This window comes from Meles meles, chromosome 12, assembly GCF_922984935.1.
Source record: "Meles meles chromosome 12, mMelMel3.1 paternal haplotype, whole genome shotgun sequence".
Classification (NCBI taxonomy): domain Eukaryota; kingdom Metazoa; phylum Chordata; class Mammalia; order Carnivora; family Mustelidae; genus Meles; species Meles meles.
Genome location: NC_060077.1, coordinates 12,210,472 through 12,227,024, shown reverse-complemented (window position 1 = coordinate 12,227,024; position 16,553 = coordinate 12,210,472). Strand labels below are relative to the sequence as shown.

The 16,553-nt window shown below is 49.2% G+C and overlaps 1 protein-coding gene across 4 annotated transcripts in view; it reads left to right on the top strand.

Annotated features, from left to right (window-relative positions):
• The window catches only part of CUX2 (cut like homeobox 2), a 258,403-nt gene that overhangs the window by 54,255 nt on the left and 187,595 nt on the right, over positions 1-16,553 (top strand). The window contains exon 1 of one of the 4 annotated variants that reach the window (XM_046024880.1): positions 2,625-2,709. The exons of the other annotated variants lie outside the window; for them this stretch is intronic. Within the exon in view, the coding sequence (XP_045880836.1) occupies positions 2,695-2,709 (15 nt within the window). The 5' untranslated portion in view covers positions 2,625-2,694. Of the gene's footprint in view, positions 1-2,624; positions 2,710-16,553 lie in introns of those variants that run through there. 4 annotated transcript variants of the gene reach the window in all.

Here is a 16,553-nt window from a genome sequence, read left to right as displayed (position 1 = left end):
GACCCGTGTTGTTCTGGGCTGAGTGTGAGCAGCTCAGATACTCACATGCCTGTCTCGTGGGGATGAGCCCCATCATCTCCCCATCCTACCCAACACCCCTCCCCAGATCCCTGTGTCCTCTGAGGGACCCTTCCCCCCACTGCTCACAGGCTGATCCCTAAGCCCTCTACTTCCAGACTGGAGCACGAGGAGTTGGGGCTGAAGCAGAGGCATCTGGATCTTTCCTTCTGGCTTGATTTATGAGAAACAAACTAATATGAGCGCTTACAGCAAGGCACCAGGCCGCAAGGGGAGCTTAAAAATTATATTCATCACAGCAGTAATCACTAATACATATTAATGTGTCTACTCTGGGCCAGATCTGCAGAACCCCTAGTTAAATAAGATGGGACTCCTACTCTCAAGAGGGTCACCAGGGAGAGAAGACACCCCCCCCCCCAAACAACAGCATAAAATGGAGGTTTTCTGTGGCATAGGTTATACACTGTATGGGTTCATGGAGAGCCAGGAGCTGGGAAGGAGTGGCAAAGGAACTGTTTGCAGCAGGGCTGGAAAAATGAGTTTGCCAGGCAGGGAATTAGGGTGGCCATTCTACACCAAGGAACGGTATCAGACATAGGGAACAGCGTGGGCACTGGTAAAGAGGTTGAGAACCACGGGCATTGAGGACTGGTGGGTCATTTAATTGGGGATCAAGATAAGCTTGGAACAGGTGGTGGTTTTCAGATCAGGCCTCCCAGGCCACTCAGTCAGGTTTGGGCTTTTCCTGAGCTCAGGGTGAGGACTGTAGGGGGAGGTGGGGGGGAGTGGGTGTTGCAGGGGATGTCATTCTAAGAGCTACAGAAGCCAAGGAGGGGTTTGAGCCGGGAGTGGCATTAACAGGATCCCTTAACTTTTGCCAAGAGCCTTCAGGCTGCTGTGGGAGGAGGGATCCTCAGGTAAGAACCATCCGGGAGTTGGGGAGGGGCTCCTGCTACCATCTAGGTCTGAGTCAAGGGGGCCTGGGCCTGGTGGTGGCACTAGGCTGCCCAGGAGAAGGCCAGTGTAGGGACCTTTCAAAGGGAGATTCAGGAAGCCCTGGAGGGAGGCTGTTGCAAGCCATCTGCTGACATTTCTCTTTCCCACCCCACAGTTTTACGCTTGGGATCTATGGAGCCTCAGTTGGTAAGAGAGTGATGTGTAAACAGTTGGAAATGGCTGGAGGGGGTTGCAGCCCCAGCCCCAGGGCAGGGTTTAGAAGAGCTGGGAGCCAATGTTTTGTCCTCTCCCTAGCAAGGACTTAGTTAGGTTCCTTTCCTGGTTTCTCTGTACGACTGACTGCAAAGAAGGAAGACCGTGAGCCGTGCCCTCGCCAGCAAAAGCTGTTTGTTCATTTGTGTTCTCAGCATCCACCTCTCGGGCTTATTATGCTGTGCCCAGCGCAGGGAGACCTGGTGAGCACTGCGTACTGCTCCCTGCCCTTGGGGAGCACCCAATCATGGCTGCCAGAGCCAGACTGCAGACAGGCTGGTGGAAGCAGCTGGTGCAGAGCTGTCCCCTAAACAGGGAGCCCAGGAGCCTGTGGGTGCTGAGGAGTGGTGCTCAACAAAATCCGGGAGGCTGAGGGTGCTTCCGGGAGGAGGCTGCCTGCATTACAGCTCCATGAAAGCAGGAACTGGGCTGCCTCCTTCAGTATGGGATCCCCAGACCCCAACAATCTGGGATGAAGCGACTGGAAGCTGAGACCTGAAGGAGAATCAGGCACAGCTCTGGGGGAGAGACGGGAACATGGGTTCTGGGAGGAGGGAACAGCAAGAGCAAAGGCTCAGAGGTGGCTCTGCAGAAGTCACCTGTTTAGAGTGCCTGGGGCCTCAGGGGTGAGCATGGTGGGGAAGAGTTGAGGCGGGAGGCTAGATATACATTTTGGGGTCTGGGCCTCCAAGCTTATAAAAATAGCTCATTTCCCTCTCCAGACTAGCGTGTGGTTTCCCTTCGCTAAGTCCTCACCAAGCCTAGAAATCAGATTGGGTCACTACCGGGGGTGTGAGCTGAGACTCGAGTTTATAGGCAAGTTTGCAGGCAGGGCCAGCTGTGGGGTGGGGGGTGGGGAACGGCGCCCCGGTTCACACCCAGCCCCTTGTTTGTTGGGGGGTAGGCCCGCCATTTGAAAGCTGCTGTTCCTGTGTGGGGTGCTCATATCGGAGGGCAGGATTGGATCCGGAGAGGTCCTGACTGGAGTGAGAGAGCGCTCTTCAGGGGAGGTTTGGGGCTATCACTTTGCTTGATCCAGTGTGTCATCCCTGGGATCCCACAAGCGTGGCATAAATAAAACCCGGCTGGCTGGCAGGTCCCTAGGTCATCACCCATCGTGCAGGGTGAGCTGCAGGCTTGGGGTATAAGGCCTGGGACCCTGCATCCCCTCACCACCCAGGCTGGCCTGCGAGTGGCCCAGTAGGCGAGGTACCGTCTGGCTGGATGGAGAGCCAAAGAGGTAATGCTAATGTCTTTTAAAATTAGAATGAAAATGTTTATTGCAGAGAGCAGAACCTGCGTCAGCGCGGAGTCCTGTGGGAAGGGGACTGCTTTATCGCAGCCTTTCGGTTTTATTTTTGCACATTCGCTTTTTATTTGCTGGTGGTGCTGCTTGACAGGCCCTTAGAGTGGGCTCGGCTGCCAGGCCGGGGCTGGGAGGACATCACTGCCGCCTGTGTCTGGATGGTCCTGCCCAGGGTGAGTGCCAGGGTCTGCCTTCGGTTGGGAGATCTTGGAGGTGTGAGAGCAGGAGGCTGTGACTTTGTGTGTGTGTGTCCATGTGTCTGTGTGTGCGTCCAGCCCGGTGTGTGGACACGGGTGGCTCCCTGGGCGTTTTTCTCCGTGTGCATCGTGTCTCTGGGGAGTTGTCCACGCACAAGACCAAGTGTGGATCTTTGTGCCTCTATGTTCTTGAGTTGTGTGTGTGTGTTTTGGAGGTGGCCATGGGTGTGACTGGGTGTGGCTGGGTACGGGTCTGGGTGTGTTTCTCGGGACTCTACATGGCTTTTTCTGTGTGTGAATGTGTGTGGGTATCTTGGGGAAGAACATGCGTGTGTGACCATGGGTCCATATGCCCATGTGTGTGTGTGGGTGTGCACATGAGTGTGAGGGAAGGTGTGTGTACATGTGAGAATGAGAGAATGCATTTGAACATGTAGGCATGCGAGGGAGAGTGTATCACATGGGGAGCGTGCTGTGTGCACAGGCACACTGCGTGTGAGAGCATGTCGTGTGTGAGCACACATTGCATGTGAGAGTGTGAGCCAGGCTATGCGTGGGTATACACTGGGAGAGAATATATGACAGCATGTGTCGTGACCATGTTGCATGTGGGAGTGTGTCGTGTGTGAGCACACATTGTGTGAGCATGAACTGTGCTGCTGTGTGTGCACACGTGTGAGAGAATGTATGAGCGTGTGTGTCGTGAGCACGTTGCACCTGAGAGCATGGATGGCGTCCTCTCCTCTGGCCTATGGAGCCCCCAGAAAAGCCATCCTTGGGTCAGAGCCTGGCGGGATCCTCCCCAGTTTGGGAACACAGCGTTTCAGCGCTGGCGACAGGCAACCAGCCTCCCCGCTGGCTCCGGCTTGGGTCAGAGACTCAGGGAACCTCCAGATGCCTCTGGGGTTTGTAGCGTTTTTAACCCACCCTACTCCAGCGGAAATTTTTGACAAGCTTTACCTCTGGGCCATACAGCAATGGGTGTTTTGTTTGTGGAAGAGATGCTGCTTTCTCAATATAAAGTTATGTTATGGTACAGAATGTGCTTTTCAAGGTATACCTGCACCCAACAATGGGAGCCCCTGCTAGACAGTTGCTGGTCTGGCCCGGGGCAGGCTGGTGCCTTGGGCTGGTTTCCCTGTGCCGGGTGGTGGGGGCTCCGGCCACAGCCCTGTAGATGGCCAGGGCTCCCCAAGATGGCCACACTGCAGGAGCCCTGAACCTTCCCCCCAACATGGCGCAGCCAGACACAGTCATTTCTCTAGGGCAGAAAACCCGTGCCCTGCAGGGAACCTGGTGGCTGTGGGGCTTTTCCACGGGGCCAGAGGAACCTTTTTTCAGTCCCTGTCCCCATCTGGTTCACCTCCCCATCATTGGGATTTGTCTTTTGTGGTAACACCCTCTGCAAGGTGAGGTGGCTGGTGTGGAGGAGTCGGATTTTACAGAGTAGAAACCAGGTGCTGTGCAAAATTTAATGCGATTGGAAACCAGTTCTGAATGCACATCTGAAGCCTGGCTTCAAAGACTGTGTGGCCTTGAGCATGTTGCTCAGCTTCTCTGAGCTTCAGTCTTCTTGTCTGTGAAACAGGAAGCATGATAGTGGCAGCCTCAAGGCTGTCTCTCACTGGTTACTTCAGGTGCTTTCTTGAACATGGCAGATTTGTGTGGGCTGAACAGCTTCGGTTCCGTGTATCTTACCTGTGTGTGATCGTAGACAGGTCATTTTGTCTGTGCCTCAGTTTGCTTATCTGTAAAATTGGGCTAATAATAGTGCCTACTGCGTGAGATGTTGTGAGGGTTAAAGTCCTTACCGTACATAAAAGGTTAGAGTGAGTGCTGTAGAGCTAGAGCTGTTGTTATTTCTGGAATGCCTGAATCCAGATTAAAACATCCCATCGGCACACAATATCATCATTATTTTTTTTTTTAACCCAACTTGTAACCTGCTGTTTCTGCAGTCTTGCCCCCTCTGTGTTGTCAGGCGGCTGCTGTGTGCCAGGCACCCGGCCAGGAGTGCCAGGGGGCACGTGGCATGGCTTCTAGGATGCTTGTCCCTTGTGGGGGAGCTGGGCCACATGCTACTGCTCATCTTTCCTCCAACAATTTGGCAAGCAGGTACAGACTTGGGTGAACCCACTCTGGGCAGTAGCCAGGGGCAGGAGCCAGCCGGCAAGAGAGCCACCTGGCATTTCTCCCTGTCAGGGGGGATCCAGCAGGCTGTGGGCACCCAAAACTGTTTTGTGCACTTGTCAAAAGGCGACTGGCATTTGAGCATCCGTGTCAGACAGCAGAGGGAGAGTCGCGTATGGAAGGGAATTTCCACTAAGCCTGGCCCCACATGGTGCCCGGAGCCCACCTGCCTTACACCATGTCAGACACGCTGAGGATGAATTACCTGATCTAGAGGGGCGGAGCCCTTCACATGGACAAGGCCATGTGCTAAAACACTTTGTATGCGTTAGCTCATCTAGCATTTGTAGAAACCCCTTGAAGTCTGTCCTGCTTATCTCTACATTAACAAAGGAGAAAGCTGAGGTTTGGAGATGTTTTGGAATCTTTCAGATCTGGGTAGAAATCCTGCTTCCTCCAGTTTCTGGGTAACTTTGGGCCACTTACTTAACCTCTCTGAGCCTCCAGTTCCCATTGCTTAGGGTTGTAGCAAGGATTCAATGAAACGGTATAGCTGAAACATTTAGCCTGGCATCTGGCATGGTAATGATTTCTTTTATAAAAGACTGTTGTAATTATTACTACTTTACCTTTTTGCAAGGCATTCCTTGCCAGTATAATAAAAATATTGACAAGATTCAACTTTGATGCCTTGATGTCTATGGGACTGGATGGGGGGGTTATTTTTGTTTTAGTTCAAAACATTTTATTCTATCAGTAGATAAGTTTGTGTGTTTCCTGCCTAGAGGATATAATACTCCTATCTTAAGGGTTTGATTGGCTTGTGAGGGTGGAGCCTCTTCTGTCTCGTGGAGAAGAAACTCTGCCGGGTTTTTGCCCCTGTGCCCAGTCCTATAACCAGACTCATTCAGACATTTGGATCAAAAGGTCTGCTGTGTAGTAGTTGTTCAACACAGGCTTGTTAGATGAGCGAATGGATTGTGCTCCTGAGCTTACTGCAGCGAAGGGGAAGACTGGAATCAGGCACAATCTGGTAGCTTCCCACGGAAGATGGGGGCCTGATCTGGATATCTGTCCTCCAGCAATGAACACTTTGCAGAGCTGTGGGTGCCTGGAACATCTCCTAGAGTTAATCACCTAACTATGATTGTGATGGCCAGAGGTAGAGGAGCTGGCAGAAAATTGAGACATTGACACATAACTCCAAGACCAGGGGATGGGTCAGATGAGGCAATGAATGTGACCTCAACAGACCGGTGGTGCAGTGACTGTGGGGGAGGAGGGATGTCATTCGTTCTTCCAATGAATATTTCTATGCTCGGTGCTGGGATGCCTGAAGACACCTTGTGGGACCAAGTGAAAGGGAAGAACTGATGCATGAATCTCAAATAGACTTTTCAGGGACAGTGTCACAGTGAGGGAGAATCAGGGGCACTCTCTACTATCATGGGTAGGATTCTTGTGGTTGTGTGTGAGAGAAACTCACCTGGAAATAGCTTAAACAGAAAAGGATTTTTATTGCCTCACATGACGTGAAAGTTTCAAGTCACTAACTTCAGGCATGGCTGTATCCAGCTGCTCAAACAATGTTCTCTCATCCTGTTCATCTCCTGGTTCGGCTTTCCTTTGTGTGGGTGCAGTTTGTTCTCGGCCAGGGTTTTCTCCTAGCAGCCGTGTTGCACCAGCATGACAACTGCCAGGGAAAGAAAGTACCTCCTTCCCAGTAGCTCTATCTAGCAAAAGCCCCAGGATCCATTGTACTTGGACCACCTTAGGGACCATGCACTTGCCCATGCTATTCTGACCACCAGGAGTGTCCTCTTCCTCTCTTCCACCTATCTCAAACCTGCGTGCCCTTGAAATCCTGCTTGAGATCCATAGCTGCCACCTTTTGTTTTTGCCTTTATTGTCTTTTGTATTTTCTCTCTCTCTCTCTCTCTCTTTTTTTTTTTTTTGGCTTTGTATCTAATTCAGCGTTCTACCCGCACTGTGTTCATATCAGGCCAGGGTCCCTAGCAGACCAGAGTTTCATTTCTTGCCTTTCTTTCCTCTCCCCCACCCCATGCCCAATATAAAAAGTAGGAAGGGTGCCTAATAATGCCTATTGATGGACCTGGGGCATTAAGAGGTATTGAATTTAGAAGCCAAATCCCAGGACGGCTCATGGAGGGTGGGTCAGTAGGGTCCAAAGGGAACCCCAGGAATTGTCTTGCTGAACCCACCATTCTTGGTTGAGTCCCAAAGCCTTGACCTCACCCAGGCCAGCTGGGGAGGTGGAAAGGGGGAAGGAGTGCGATTCAGAGGCCAGGCTCTCCCAGGTTCAAATCCTGGCTCTGTGCCCTCTGGCTGTGTGCTGTGGGGCAAGTTGCTTCACCTCTCTTTGCTACCAGTTCCTCATTTGTAAAATAAGATAATTCATACAACGCATTTAAGGGAAGGACCCAGCCCACAGTGCGTTGTGGTGCTCGTTGACTCTTGACTCAAGCGTTATCAGTACTGTTATTGCTGTGCTGTTTTCAGAGTCACAATAGAAAGGGGGATTATGAATTCAATAGATAGATTTAACAGGAGGAAATAGCTGCCCAGGGAGCTTCAGAGACACCCCAGGATTACAGAGCACCAATTGGGCCTCTGCCCCACTTACAACCTTAACTTCTGCTTCAGCCCTTGTTCTTCACCCAGACTGTCTTTTTGGGAGCTGCCGTGGCCCTCAGAGCATGTTAGTGCTTCGTCACAAGGAAGGACCGGAGTGTGGGGGCCTTTTGGTTCATACAGAGGGTGAATGGGACCTCAGCCTTGGTGGCTTCTCTTGAAATACTGTGTTTCTCCTGGCCGGGTTGCTATGTCTTGTGGCCGACTGTCCTCTAAGCAGCTGCCTTTGACCAGTCAGCCCTGTGAGCATCTCATCACTGCCCCAGAACAGACCAGGGAAACAGACCGAGGGCTGAGCGGTCCCTGCACAGAGAAGGGCCTGCTGCCCCTCCACGCAGCGCTGTGCCCGTCTGTGTAAAGATGCATCATCTGCTCTTCTCCCCGGGCACTCTTATTTCTTTCTGCTGCCTCAGAAATATTTGGGGGTGATTAAAAGGAAATGTTCTTTTAACTATAATGAAATGGGGTTTGGGGGTTTTGGAATAATCATCTGTGGCCTTGGGGGGCCGATGCTGGTTGATTTGATAACTGAGTTGATAGGCAACAAGTATTGATTTCTCTCCCCCTCTTCCCAGGAAGGTGACTCAGTGAAGGGGAGATGTTTTGAAATTCAGGGGAGGGCTGCTGTGGGAAGCCAGAAAGCTGTGTGTCTGTGTGTGTACGCTCTCTTGTGTACGGCTCTGTTTCTCCCTCCATGGCCTGTTACTCAGGACCTCCAAGAAATGGGGCATGCAGCCTCCCACCTGCATGGAAGAAAGGACAGGCTTTGGAGCCATGTTCAGACCCAAAGCTGAAGTCTGCTTCTCTTGCCTCCTGCCTAGGGGACCTTGCACAAATGGCTTCCCTATTTGTTGACTCAGTTTTCTTGTCTGTAAAGTGGAGAGAACAGTGCCTGCTGTGGGGAGTTGTTCAGAAGACTGAGAATTTCCCTTGGTGGTAATTAATGGCAGCTCCTCTTACAGTGATGATACTAACAACTAACAACAAAGGAAGGGGGTAATGGATTTTGATGGAGCAAACCCTAGAAGCCTTCCAAGAGAAGGGCCTTGAATGATGACACTTCTGATGCGAAAGAAAGGGGAGGGGGTGAACAGCTCTTCTGTATTGGGAATTGGTAGCCCCAAAGATGGGGGAGGTGTGGAGCATCTGGTGAGATGGGGACTAGCTGTTGTCCAGTGTGTCCCAGAGAGGGGAGGGGGACAGGGAAGGGCAGGGATGTGGTAGAAAAGTCGTTCCAGCAGGTGAGATGAAATGGGTGATGGATGAGCTCAACGTATTACTTTTGTTCCTTTTGAAATTCAGAAGCAGTGATAACATGTAACTCCCCGTCCTTTGGCTGAGCACTAATTACATGCCAGGTGTTGTGCTAACTGTTGACTTCCAGCATCTCATTGACTCTGCACCGTATCTTCATTTTACAGGGCTGGAAACTGAGGCCCTTTGTAACATCTACTGGTGCATTCAAACGTATAGCGTCTGGTGACAGTCACCCTGTCCCTTAAATCAAGACCTGGTGCGACCAGGCAGTGTTCCAGCTCCGTGGCCAGCCTGCAGACCCCTCACACAGCCCACCCACCAGATGTGGGTTGTTGAGTCCTTGGGCCACCCAAGTTTCTTCTCTGTGGGAACTTTTTTTGACATTTGACTGGGGCACGTACATCCTTCCTCCAGATTCCCTGCCTAATTCAGTCAGGCAAAGATGTCATGTAGAGGTCACTTACAATTCTCTCTGTGTTCCCTGCTGAGTTCTTCTGTTGCCTCCGGGAGTTCCGGGGGAGCCACGTGCTTCACCTGGGCAGAGCCTGATGATGCAGCTGCCACCGTATTTACTAGATGTGTCCTGACGTTAGGCAGTTGGGAGGATGGTGGCATCTGCCCTGGCAAGTGGAATGCTCACTGTCTAGGTGGGGCCAGAGAGTGTAGGGAGCAGAAAGGTCAGGGAGGGAGCCTGTGACGCCTGAAATTAAAAATACACAGTGATGGAAAGCAAATAAATGATACTGTGCCCCAAATCCCTTTGTGCCAAGCAGTATCCGAGGCAGTGACGGTGCAGGGATGTCTCCATCCTTGGGGAGGTCATCTGGGCAGCACATGGTCCATCCACTTCAAGCCTAAATTAAACTCCAAGGATCTTTGTCAGATAACCCCCTCCTGTCAGATGCACTCAGCGTAATGGAGAAGCCAGTGATTCCAGAGGGCCCCACAAGGTGGGAAATGAGAATTTAGATGGAAGGAGCATCTCCTGTCTGTCACACACCTGCTCTGTGAGCTTGACACTTTCCAGCCACCATCACCTGTGAGCCTCACAGCATAGATCCATTTCACATATGGGGAAACTGAGGCAGGGTACGGTTCTGAACTTGCCCACTAGTGAGGAAGTGGCCAAGCTGGGACCTGAACCCAGGACTCTCTAACTTCAAACCACCCTTTTTCATTGACAAATGGGGAAACTGAGGCCCAGAAAAGGACTGGGACTTGCTTGCTTTTCAGAGGTAGATCTTAATCCATTCCTGCAACTATTGGTTACCTCATGGCTTGGGGAGGGAGAGGGTTCCTGGTTGTAAACCCAGGAAACAAACAGAGGCAAATAGAAAATAAAGTGTGATTAAGTGGGGCGCCTGGGTGGCTCAGTGGGTTAAAGCCTCTGCCTTCAGCTCAGGTCATGATCCTGGGGTCCTGGGATCGAGCCCCGCATCGGGCTCTCTGCTCAGCAGGGAGCCTGCTTCATCCTCTCTCTCTGCCTGCTTCTTTGCCTACTTACGATCTCCATCTGTCAAATAAATAAATAAAATCTTTTTTTTTTAAAAAGTGTGATTAAGTGCCATGCAGTGGCACAACCAATGGGCAAGCTGTTCTCCCCGTTTCAGGACATGTTTGAGCATCAGGAGCAGGCAGTCCTCAGCTTATGACGTCATATTCATGTCAGTTTCTTTGCTCTTTGAAACATGAGCACTGTAACCCTTTTTGTGGGGGAATGTTTCCTTGCGTGCTCCCCTGAGCTGGAGTAAACCAGGGGAGGGGAATGTACTGGAGGGGCGGGGAAGGAGTTTGGTGTGAGGTCTGAGAAGGCCCAGCGATGAACTAAAACTTGGCAGCTATTGTAGAAATGTCTCCTACCTCATAGGACAGCAGGACCTACACAGGGCTGGGTATCAGGGGACTGGGTTCTATCAGTGCTCGAAGGCCAGTCAGTCACTTTCTCCTACCTTTTGATTCTCATTCCTTCTCTAAAATGGATGATAACCAAGGCTGCTTCCGTGCATTTGGGCAAAGGCATTGCATGCCTGTTTGGCCAGGCTCAAAGGGAGAGAGTTCTGGGACCACTTGGCACGCTTGCTGCGGGTGCTGGGGGTAGTGGTGGCGTGAACGTCATGCAGCCATTTATTCATTCAGTAGGCGCTTTTTGAAAGCCAGCTGGGTGACAGGCACTGGAGGCAGAACAGGAAACAAAGCAGACGTGGGCTGCGCCCCATGGAGATTAGTCTGATAGACATAAAACAACAGTGTATGTTCGGATCACCACTGGGTTCTCAACATCTCTTGTTTACCTGGCACACCTGTGCCCTCAGATATTTATCGACTGGACAAATGAATGACTGAGCCAAATGCAGAGGAACATGTGATTCAAAAGAGGAACACGTGATACAAACTGCATGGGAAAAGAAGGGGGTGGTGAAGGAAATACAGTGATCCCCTCTGATAAGAAAGTGCCCTGACTGCAGAGGGCCCACAGGCCAGGGAGAGAGACTACATTCAGCAAAGAAGCCAGAGTGAATTTATAATTCTGAGTGTTGCAAGATAAGAGTGTTGTGAAATGTCTTGAGGGAACCTCTTGAGGTAAGGCAGTTAGGGAAGGCTTCACACCTAATTTATTCAAACATTTTATTTTTTAACTTTGCATTTTGAAGTAGTTTCAAAAGTATTTACAAAAAGTTCCAAAAATAGTACAAAGAATTCCCCATATTCTCTTTACCCAGATTCTCTAAATGTTAATATTCAGCATGACCACAGAACAATTATAAAATCAGGAAATTAACACTGACACAATGCTATAATCTTGTGTATTGATTTTACCCAGATTTTGTCAGTTGCCCACTGATGTCTCTTTTGTGGTCCAGGGTCCAGTTCTGGATCATGCATTGCATTAGTTATCATGTCCCTTTAGCCTCCTATAATCTGGAACAGTTTAAAACGTATGTATCTAAATTGATCCAATCTGAGTGAATCCTGGAACTTTTGCCTAAAACTACTGGGAAAGAGGTACTTTCTTTCCCTGGCAGTTCCCAAGCTGGTGAAACAGAGCTGCCAGAGGAAAACCCTGGCTGAGAACACAGCCACCCACACACAGGAAAGCTAAACCAGGAGATGAGCAGGGTGAGACAACATCATTTGAGCAGCTGGATAAAGCCATACCTGAAGCCATCTGATCTGGAACTTTCAGGTCATGTGAGCCAGTAAAATCCTTTTTTTGCTTCAATTGTTATTATTCATTGAATTATTTATTCAGTGACTATCTCCACACTCAGTGCTGGGATGGAGGTAGATGCCTTGTGGGGCCAAATGAAAAGGAGAACTGGTTGATATGTGAATCTCAAATAGACTTTCCAGGGACTGTGTCCCAGTGAGGGCAAATCTGAGGCCACTCTCGAAAGGGCAGCACTCTTGTGGTTGCATGACCTTGACACTTTTTGATGAGGACTGGCCATTTATAATATTTGTAGAATGTTCTTTGATTTATAAATGTAGGATGGTTACTCATGTTTGACTCACGTTCTGCTTTTTTGGCAGAAATGCCTCCAGAGTGATACTGTGTCCTTCTCAGTGCATCAGATCAGGAGGCACATGATGTCCATTTGTCCCATTACCAGTGAGGTTAACTTGGTCACTTACTTAAGGTGAGGTCAGCTGGGAATCTCCACTGTGAAGTTGTTATTACCCCCTTCATTATTAATAAGTGTCTTGTGGGGAAACACTTTGAGGCAATGTAAATACTCGGTTACTCATCATTCTTTTGCCCACTAATTTAGCATATGTTGATGCTTCTCGCCTGAAACAATTACTGCTGTGGTGTTTGCCAAATGGTGATTTTTCTCTTTCCATCATTACTTCTGCATTTATTAGTTGAAGAGCTTTACCTTCTCACTCCTTTGTTTATCCAATTATTTATTTATGTCACTAGGGACTCCTGGATTCTTGGTTTATTCTGTGTCCTCCTCCTACTCTGTCCCCTCTCTCTCCTCCCCTGCATCTCTCCAGGCTTTCTGTCCTACTTCCTGCTCTCCCTCTTTGTTTTCCCCTCTTTTTTTCCTATTGAAGAAGTCAGGCTGTTTGTTCCACAGTTTCCTTCCACTGGCTCTGGCTGAACATGTACCTGTGGTGTCATTTAACACTCTCCTCCATTGCCTGGGTCTCCCGTGAACTGGCAGTAGCCCCGAGGCTTGATCGGATACCAGTTCAATATTTTTGGCAAGACCACATCACAGGTGGCAGTGTGCCCTGTCGTCAGGAGGCACACGAGGTCTGGCTGTCTCCCTTTCTTTGACAATGAGATTGATCAGTGGGTTCAGGAGCTGTCAGCCTAATCCATCCATTGTCAAGTTGCCTATCAGCTCTTCATCCACTGGGTTTCATGCCCACTGATAATCATTGCCTAGGTCCATTAATTCATTAAAGGTTGTAAAATGTTCATACATTGACTCTTTCCCTCTCTTTCTTAGCTGGAAGATGTCTCAGCAGAGAAACCACCCCTCATCAATTATTTGCTGAATGAAAGTGTGCCCAGGAAAGGGAAAATAAATGTTTAATTCTTTCCCTTTATTTGCCAGTTTTCAAAATAAAGAGTTGGCTCCCTGGCATCCTCCAAAAGGGACCAATTAGAAGGGTTTTTTTCATTTATTTTTAAAATATAAGCCCATGGGTGCAAGCATAATTGAAGGGTCTTCATCTAAGTTCTTATCCTTATTCATGCTCTCTGATGGGATACGAGTGCACGGGGCCTCTGCAAGTTAGCTTCTGAATCCTTTGGACTCCTCTAGAGGTCTTGGAAAGCCTCCTTGCTTTCCAGGAAGGAAACATTTCCTTGGATATTTCCTACTTCAGCTGTGGACTCAGCTATAGGAGCCCTGGATCCTTTTAGTGGGAAATGGTATTTAGAGATTACATTCTAGGTGCTGAATGAATGAATGAGGGGCCTTTTCAGTGTCCACAGTAGATGGGATGGTCATCCCTTTCTCAGCCCTATCCCAGGTTAATGACTCACTAGGAGCCCCTTACTTTTACTCCTTTCCCCCAGTGTCTTCGTTTAGAAAATGTGGGTGGGTCTCGCCAGCCTGTAATGCACCCCCTCCTTGGGACTGGCATTTTCTTGGGGAAGGTCTTCGAAATCAGAGAACCCTTAGAAGGCTGAGGCCACTTGTCCCTGGATGCCTGTTTGCATCCTGCCATGCTTTGTTTAACACTCAATGTGATATGATTTAGCAGAGGAAGAGTGTCACTGCTCTTTGCCTCTTTGCATCTTTGGGGGGGTGCGGGGGGGCGGGCGGGCAAGAAGAGTTCACTGAGGGACCATCAAATACAGACCAGACAAACGACAGATAATATCCCTTCACCAGAACAACTTAAAAATTAATATGGGCCTCTGAGTGTTATCCCCGCCTTTATCTGAGCAGCCTGAATGTCTGTGTTTGAGATTAAAACTCACATTTCATTTTTATATGCTGTGCTTAATCCAATAATGATTTCATGTTACAAACAGCAATAATATCTTTCAGCATAGTTAATCAGAATAGACTTAATGCTGTCACTATTTATTAACCTTTGTTGAAAAGCAAGAAGTTTCTCTCTAATCTGTGATTGTTGGTCTTGTCAGGCTCTATCAAGTGAAAAAACAGTTTTGGCATTCATTAAAACGGTGCGAATCCTGAAATGACAATTGGAGCCGGATGGTATTTGGTGCATGAAATCTTCGTTGCGTTCCCCAGGATGACTGAGAAGGCTGGGGAGGTGCAAAGGGGGGAACCCACACATTCAAAAGACTGAGTGTTTGATCCGTGAGTTCCTCTTGGATGAAGAAACTGTTCTTGTGACTTGGGAGGGCTACAGGCAAGGAGAGGGTTTGGGCCTGTTGACGCCCCTCACCAAAGAACTCATCGTTAGTTCAGAGCAGTGGCTTTGAACATGGATCCCAGACACCTCATCACTTTCCCAGCCCTGTCCCAGGTTAATGACCTTGTGGGAACTGTTTATTCACTTTGACTCTGTTCTCCCAACTTCTTCATTTGAAAGAGAGCAAGGGTGGGTCTCCCCACAACTCCAAGGCCCACACTGAGTTGCAGTCCAGTTGAGGGAGTCCATTGAAACAATACAGCCTTAAGATGTCAGTATGGGCTTCAGATGTCTACTTTACTGGAATCCTTTTGGCAAGAGATCTCAGTCGGGAGTCCTCAAACTTTGGTGTGCACAAGACTGTCCTGGAGAGCTTCTCTGATTCCTGGGGAATCATAGGCCTGGAGTGCCCTGGGATTTAGCATGTCTACAAAGTTCCCTGGTGATGCTGATGCCATTGGTCTGGGGACTACCCTTTGAATAGCACTGAGGGCTTCATCTTTTGGGGTTTTCCGAACCATGCTAAGATATCATCATGGGGTCAGTGACCTGATGACCTTAGCTGGTCGCCTCATAGGAAGGTTTTGTCTGAAGTCTATGGCAACTCTTGGAATGCCTGAGCTGGATGTCTTAGCTTTCAGGAGGCAAGCAAAAGGCATTCTTACTCTACAAACAGAGATGACAGTGATCTTTCCTGATTTACTTCTCTGAAACAGACAACTTGCACCAGTGCTTCTCAAACTTTAATATGAACGTGGATCACCTCCAGATCTTGTTTAAATACAGATTCTAATTCACTAGGACTGGGTGGGGTCTGAGAGTTTGCATTTCCAGCAGATTCCCAGGTGATGGTGAGCTACCTTCCTGGAGCACACTTTGGATATCAAGGCTCCACTGAATAGCAAGCAAACCCAGGGATGTGGTTGGCCAGTTCCTGTGCCTTCTTGGACTTGAGTTACAGAGTCTGAGCCTTGTTAAATCTGCCAAGGGGGCACCTGGGTGGCTCAGTGGGTTAAGCCTCTGTCTTCACCTCAGGTCATGATCCTAAGGTCCTGGGATCGAGCCCCACATCAGGCTCTCTGCTCAGCAGGGAGCCTGCTTCCCCTTCCCCCTCTGCCTGTCTCTCTACCTGCTTGCAATCTCTGTCTGTCAAATAAAAAAAAAAAATCTTAAAAAAAAATCTGCCAAGGATTTTAATTTATATATATTTTTTTTATTTAAGATTTTTATTTATTTGAGAGAGAGAGCAGGTTTGTGGGGCACACAGGCAGGTGGGAGGGGCAGGAAGGAGCGGAGGGAGGACAAGAAGGACAAGCAGACTCCCAGCTGAGCAACGAGCGCAGAGCACCAAGTCCCGGGGGCTCGATCCCATGACCCCAAGAAGATCATGACCCCAGCTGAAACCAAGACTCAGATGCCCAACCGACTGAGTCACTCAGGTACCCCTGCCAAGGATTTTAAGAGAGAATTTACCTTAAAAAAAAAAAAAAAGAAAGAAGGAAAAAAGTTTTCAACTCACTGAAGCTTCTTCCAAAGGAAAATGGCTCTCCCAGGGGGCTTCCTTTTTTCTTTTTCCCCCTCGAAGGACCCTCGGACATCTTTCCTAGGAAGTCCTATTGGGTGTTTACCTTCCCAAGATGATTCAGAGAAAAATCTAAAACCAGCGAAGAGGTCCTTGTGCTGGGAAGCATGGAAGAATATTCCACTGGGCAATACAGTGATCGTTGAGGATTGGGTGGGGGTAGCCGAGATCAGTGGCCAATTGATCTCTCCTCTCATAGGAAAGCGTCCACTTGGGCATCGAGCAGCACGATGAGTTTTTGCCCATGTAAACGGGGAGGTGAGCAGGTGCTGTTAATTATTTAGGAAGAATTAAGCAGTCTGGGTGGGTGGGTTTTATGCCCTGTTTGGTAATAAAGGTTGCTGCAGAAAGG